Raw genomic sequence first — 6,000 nt, 5'->3', positions numbered from 1 at the left:
CGTTGTTCATAATCTTGGTAGGTCACAATTAATTCGGTATAGTAGATAGTTTTCTTGTAGCCAAAAACACTCACTGTGCTCTACTCCATAAATGGGTAGCAAACAGCTTAATTTTATGTTCTTGTTAGGAGCAGTGTTTTTTGAACAACATTTAACTTCTAGGTGGTCCTTGTAAGGCTCTGGCAAGCCTGCATAAATACAGGGCACATAACAAATTTTTATTCACTGTCCATTTTGTCAGCTTGTGGAAAATTGGGCAACTCAGATGACTGTTACCTTTGTCACTGTCGGCTTTGCTGTTCACAGGAAGAGAGAGAGAAAGAAAAAAAGGGAGCAGGCAGGGATGTTCACCAGAAAAGCGCCCCTTTGGCTACCCACACTGGGGGCAGGGAATGGGAAATAGAAAGATGAGATATGGGGGGGGGGGGGGGGGCAGGAACGACATGTGAAATTGCGCATGTTTGTGGACAGCACTGCTAATTCAAAGGCGACAACATATTCCATTCACCCTTAACACAAAATTGCCTTCACAGCCTTGTGGGCTGCGATGGGGATGGTGTTCGAATAGCATCTGCATGGACAGCAGCCTATCGTCCTGTCGTCGCAATGTGTCGAAGAGTGTTTTGTCTTTGTAGTTGAAATTGAAGACAGTGGTACAATAAATCCTCAATGTTCTCTTTGCTGTCACAGTCATCGTGTGCAGCACTCTCAGTTATTACAGTTAGTGTAGTGTAAGCCCTCGTGAAGGCAACTCCCAACCACAGCCAACACAGAAGTGATGCCTCACGTCGATGAAGCCCGGGTAGTGGCGGTGCGAGCTGCATTGAAGGCTGCAGTTCATGTAGTCTGGTGCGCCTTATATTGGGGGTGTTTCCACTCTGCTAATGAGAGTGTCCAGTGCCAGATGGCGAAGCTGCCTTGCAGCGTCTGACCTGGAAAGTGAAATGGGAACACTGGTGTCTTCTTGAGGTGACGATTGAGCCACTTTCTCTATGTATCATTACCACTGATCCTGCACGTCCCAGGTAACACTGGAAAGAAATTTAGTGACCTTTTTGTTTGATGTTGTGAAGTTTGACGCTTTCGAATGTCAGCTGTTCTTGATCCACGTCAGACTGCATGCTCTGTAAAACCAGCACTGCCCATTTACCAGGACTCTCCGTGTTAGTAAATTGAAGCGGACTACGCAGAGTCCTTGAGTTCCACCTCGTAGAGGCTGTGACATGTGACATTTTAAATCGCAGCATTATTCCTCTTGTCAGTATAACCAACAGCACTGCCAGAAATGTCAGTGTGGTTGAGCGATCGGTATATATGTGCCTGTGTGTGGTTGCTGTAGCTTTCATATTCATAGAAATATTTTTAACAAACCCATGGCTTTTCCATTTGTGTGTCCCAATGTGTTGGGTTCTTTTCTTCTCTGTGCTGTTTACTAGAAATTGTGTTGATCTCTCTTCATTCTTGGTGCAGGGCTGCCTCCCCTGTGGCATCGAGGGGGCTCTGAGCAGGCGGTGGCTCGATGATGCGCAATGCTGGGCGCACAGTGGGCGGCACCCTGCGGTCAGCGGGCAACAGTGCCCTGCCCCAGGGGCTGAGTGCCCTGCAGCAGAGAAGCCGTGCTGGTCAGGAAAGCATCTTTGCACCGGTCAAGAAGGACTCTTCTCGTACTGCCGGCACACCGGGTGCAGCACGCACCCGCACGAACAAGCCCATGTCTACCACGTGAGTCAGTTGTTTATTTGGGCTTTTTGCTGGGGCCCATGCAACAAGTGCTCCTAGTAAAGCCTAGCCTTTCTTATGTCTGGATGATGGTGCCATATGCAACATGTTGTTTCTGACCTGTGCATTTATCCCAACAGCTTTTTCAGTGTACCACTGTCTTGTTAACTGCTAAATCTCACGTGGGAATCAGATTTTGTGATCAAGTTTGTATACTGTCGAACCCACTTTTAACAATATTCAAGTGCCAAGTAAATTCAATTGCTATAACCGATAATTATTTTAACCAGCTTGCACAAAAAAAAGCAGAGGGGACTGTGATCGAAACATTTTAGTTAGCCAGAAAGAAGTACAGTCAAACCCACCTATAGCATTATCGATTTTAACAATACTCAGATGCAACAGTGAGCAACTGCGGCGCTGCCGTGAACTTCATTTTGTGTTCTATGATAACACGAACCGCCTGCTACAATGTTCACAGGCTGCATTATGGCTGTAACATTTAAATCTGGCTGCTGGGTGTCTGCAAAAAAAAAAAAAAAAAGCTAAATCCTCAAAAAAAGGGGGGGGGGGAAGAAAGAAAAAGGGGATGTTGTCACATTCACTTTCGTGCCGTGCATCTCACACAGCATGCCTTCGTTGCAGTTGGACCCTCGCATGCCTCTCTCTCGTCCCTTTCCACCTCTCCGAAATACTAGTCAACTGTGCCGACAGCATTGATGTCGGAGGGTTGGATGGGAGACTGAAGAGAGGTGTGCGAGGGTGTGACTGCAGTGAAGGCAAAAAAGTAGGTGTGGCGAAGGTGTGTGGCACGGCAGGCGATGTTACTATATTGTTATATCCGATGTACTGTTAAAACCGGTATTGTTATAAGTCAGTTAAACATTAATAGCATGTTTGGTGTTGAAAGGGAGAGACAAACTATATTTTTCAACGACTCCTAGTCCGAGACATTAAGAAATGAGGGATAACTTGATTCTTGAACCACGCCCAAGCAGCATCTTCGAAAGAGAAATAAACATGACTTAGCTTGTCTTTGCTGTTGCAGTTGTTAACCGTGGTGACCTCTTTGAATGTCTCCAGGCAGGTTTCACTTTTGCCTATTGAAAGTCTGGGGAATAGGGGTGGGTCCCTTTGTCATTGCAGCAAATAATTAAACCTTCATTTGATAAAACTTGTGGCCAGAAAGCAAGAAATGCAATTGTGACAGTGACTGCGGTTAGCACAGTTGATGATTGTGGAGTCAGAACTGAAGCGGCTCACCGCTGGCTGGTATTTAAATATGATGCAGAAAGTTCTTGATAACCATATGTAGCATGGTGAATGTTTCCAATAAAACTAGAATCATCACTATCAAGGCAAACTCAGATAGGGCGATACAAGTATGAAGTTCGAGAACCCACTAGGCAGGTTGAGCTCAGACAACGCGACGAATTGCGGTTTGAAACAAATTGATAAGGCTGTGCTGTACATCAATGGTGATAAGAAAACTATGTAAAAAAATTATGGTTGATCCCTCTTTCATAGGTATCTGTAGAATACGAAAGTAAAACTTGTCTTCACAGAAGCTGTTGCATGTTTGCTTCGTGAACTCATGGTCCGCTGCAGCGAAAGGCGCACGATTTGCGGGCTGGCGACCGTGTTGCAGGTTTGCTTGGTGTGTGGCGTCCTGTTGGCGAGCGGCGTCCTGTTGGCGAGTTAATTTGACGTCGGTACGAGCATTTTGGTCCGACTCCATTGTGTCTTGGGTAGCCAGTTGAGTTGTGACACGCTCAGCTTCAGGAATGCGAGTGGCAAAGTTCGCAGCATGCGCTGCGAACGCGCGATGCTGTTCTGCTTCACGCTGGCGTGTCTCTCGCTGGATGGAAGCGAGATTCACCCGTCAACGCTGTTGCCTTTCCTGCGCCACTTAGCACAACAGTTTTCTTAGTTGGCGTCATTGCAAGCGAAGCAGTAGGCAGCGTGTAAGCACTGCTGATGCATGTTGGAGCTGCACTCCGTAGGCAACGAGGCACCACAGGCTAATCCGACGCGAAAGACAAACCATGTGTGGAAAGTGCTAACACCAGGCTATGCGACGTTGAAGCCTCCGCTGCACTGTGAATAACGTAGCGCGCTCTGTCGGTGTTTGTTAGTGTCACCATTGCAGTACTTTGCTTCACTGCTTCTATAGATGGCGGCGCCATCCCTGTCAACAAAACATATTTACTCGTTGGCGCCAAACGTCACATCCTTACATCTGTAAGGGAAGTTCATCGCAGACCCCAGCATAATACATTTTTGTGTTAAAAAAAGACATTTCCCAGCAATATTGCTTTCAAAATTATAGCAGGTATTTAAAGGGCCCCTCACCAGGTCTGGCCATTTTGAGCTGACAAGTGCAGTGCATGCGAACGATTGTGTCTACTAATTATTACATTGCTACACGCTGCCGAAAGCAGAAATTTCAAACCTTTGCCCTTCTCCTCGCGGGCGCTGCGCTTGAGACAAGAGGGGGGGGGGGGAGAGTACGTATATCAGCAAGTGCGCCTAAGTACATGTATATGATGTGACGTTGCTCATAGTGGCCTCGTCGAGAATTATCCAAGGCAACAGCTGTTGTTTGTTTGATCTGTTGCTTGTTTGATCTGTTGCTTCAATAGACGAATTAAAGTTTAGGGAAATAATAAAACCTACAAACCAAAAGTCTATGTGTGTCTGTTTTACTTAGTACCGTAACAAGAGAGGTGTACTTCCGTTTCGACAGGACGTGGAAACACGTTGTGCAGTCGCGTGCGCTGGGAGCGAAACTATGTCATTTTCTACCGTGTTCCAGTGCACAATCATGCTCTTTGATCCACTTGCGTCTGCCTCAGTGTTCGTGTAGCACCGACTTGTACCACTAGTCAGGTTTTCTCGTGCACAGCACTCAAAATCGTGCGCTGCGCAAAGTGAGACAAACGCAACAGCTCGCGCGCACGACTCTCAGTGGAAGTAGCACAGTGCAGCAAAAATGCAAGAAGTTGGGGCCCATAACGTATGCATCACATGATCCTCTAGCTCTGGTATGTGAATTTCGCTTGCGGAGGCTAGACGGGGGCAAGTGGAGAGAGTCTCCTTGGTGGCGGTGATGCTCGCCTCCTGAAATCATGGGTTCGTGGTACTGAAATATTTGTATCTCGGGTATTAATGAGCCAACTTGAAAAATGCTTATGGTAGAACACTCCCAAGAGGGCACGCAACAACTTTCAACGTATAACCAAAATTTGCTAGGGGCCCTTTAATACAACTAGAGAAAGAAGCAGTGCAATAGTTCTCCACTTCAATTTCTGCAGTTGCCTTTGCACAAGATCTGCTTGTATGCACTAATGGTTACTGAAGAATTCTGTGGAGCTGTTGTGTTCAAAGTGACCTTGCCAAATTTCAACTCCATCTGCTGCGTGGATAGAGGCTGTAACCTGCTGATAAAATGTGATAACAAAGAAGTGCATGCCATTTCTGTTAAAGCTCAGCATTCACTAAATCGCTGAAAAGTTGTGATATCTGACACAGACCTTTGAAAATCAGGGATGTAGAAATCTAGGCAGGCCTAAAGGATCAAGGTATGCTGACTGCACATAGCATCACCTATATACCAGAAAGGAGATCAGAATGCAGCATGGAACATTTGACTGCACAGCACTTCCATATCAAATAATGAGATGGTTTTAGAATACACAACAAATGTTATCTTCTGGATAGTGGGATGAAAAAGGCAAAACACATGTGCTTCCTTAGCTTTTGTGATGCCTTTAGCACTGCATTCTCAATGGAGATACTGCATTGAGGAGGAAACCAGCTGTGATATCTGTACATGTTGCTGTGAGGCTGCCGTGCAGTGTTGTAGAAAGCTGTATTTATTTTTTTGCTTCCCTCTCCCTTGCAGCCGTTCGGACCCTGTGAACAAGGAGAACATGCTTTCCCGAGGCACCTCTGGCACCCGAAAGTGTGGCAGCATCAAGTCATCCTCAAGCAAGGACAGCCTGGACTCCAATGGCCAGACAAAAGAGAACAAGAAGCTTCACTCTGGTAAGCACAATTCTGACCCTGCAAAGATAGTCTGCTCACAATTTTTGTGGCATTCTGGACACAGGTGGCACATGGTTGTACCAAACATAAGCAACCAACATTGTACTTTTGCATTGGGCTTTTATGGTGTTGATGGACCCTGAACTTCTTTATTTACTTCTTTAATTATCTTGACTTTGAGTTTCAGGCAAAGCACTTTTCTTTTCCCGGACACGCCACTCATTGTTGCACAAA

The 6,000-nt window shown here is 46.1% G+C and overlaps 1 protein-coding gene across 1 annotated transcript in view; it reads left to right on the top strand.

Moving 5' to 3' along the window:
* LOC119446771 (cytospin-A-like) overlaps positions 1 to 6,000 on the top strand; it is an 81,026-nt gene that overhangs the window by 31,556 nt on the left and 43,470 nt on the right. Inside the window, 2 exon segments of the mRNA XM_049664373.1 lie at positions 1,471 to 1,722; positions 5,624 to 5,766. Of these exon segments, the coding sequence (XP_049520330.1) occupies positions 1,520 to 1,722; positions 5,624 to 5,766 (346 nt within the window). The 5' untranslated portion in view covers positions 1,471 to 1,519.

The sequence above is a fragment of the Dermacentor silvarum genome, chromosome 3 (assembly GCF_013339745.2).
Source record: "Dermacentor silvarum isolate Dsil-2018 chromosome 3, BIME_Dsil_1.4, whole genome shotgun sequence".
NCBI classification, from domain to species: Eukaryota; Metazoa; Arthropoda; class Arachnida; order Ixodida; family Ixodidae; genus Dermacentor; species Dermacentor silvarum.
Note: the sequence above shows the minus strand (reverse complement) of the source record. Positions and strands in the feature narration are given on the sequence as shown.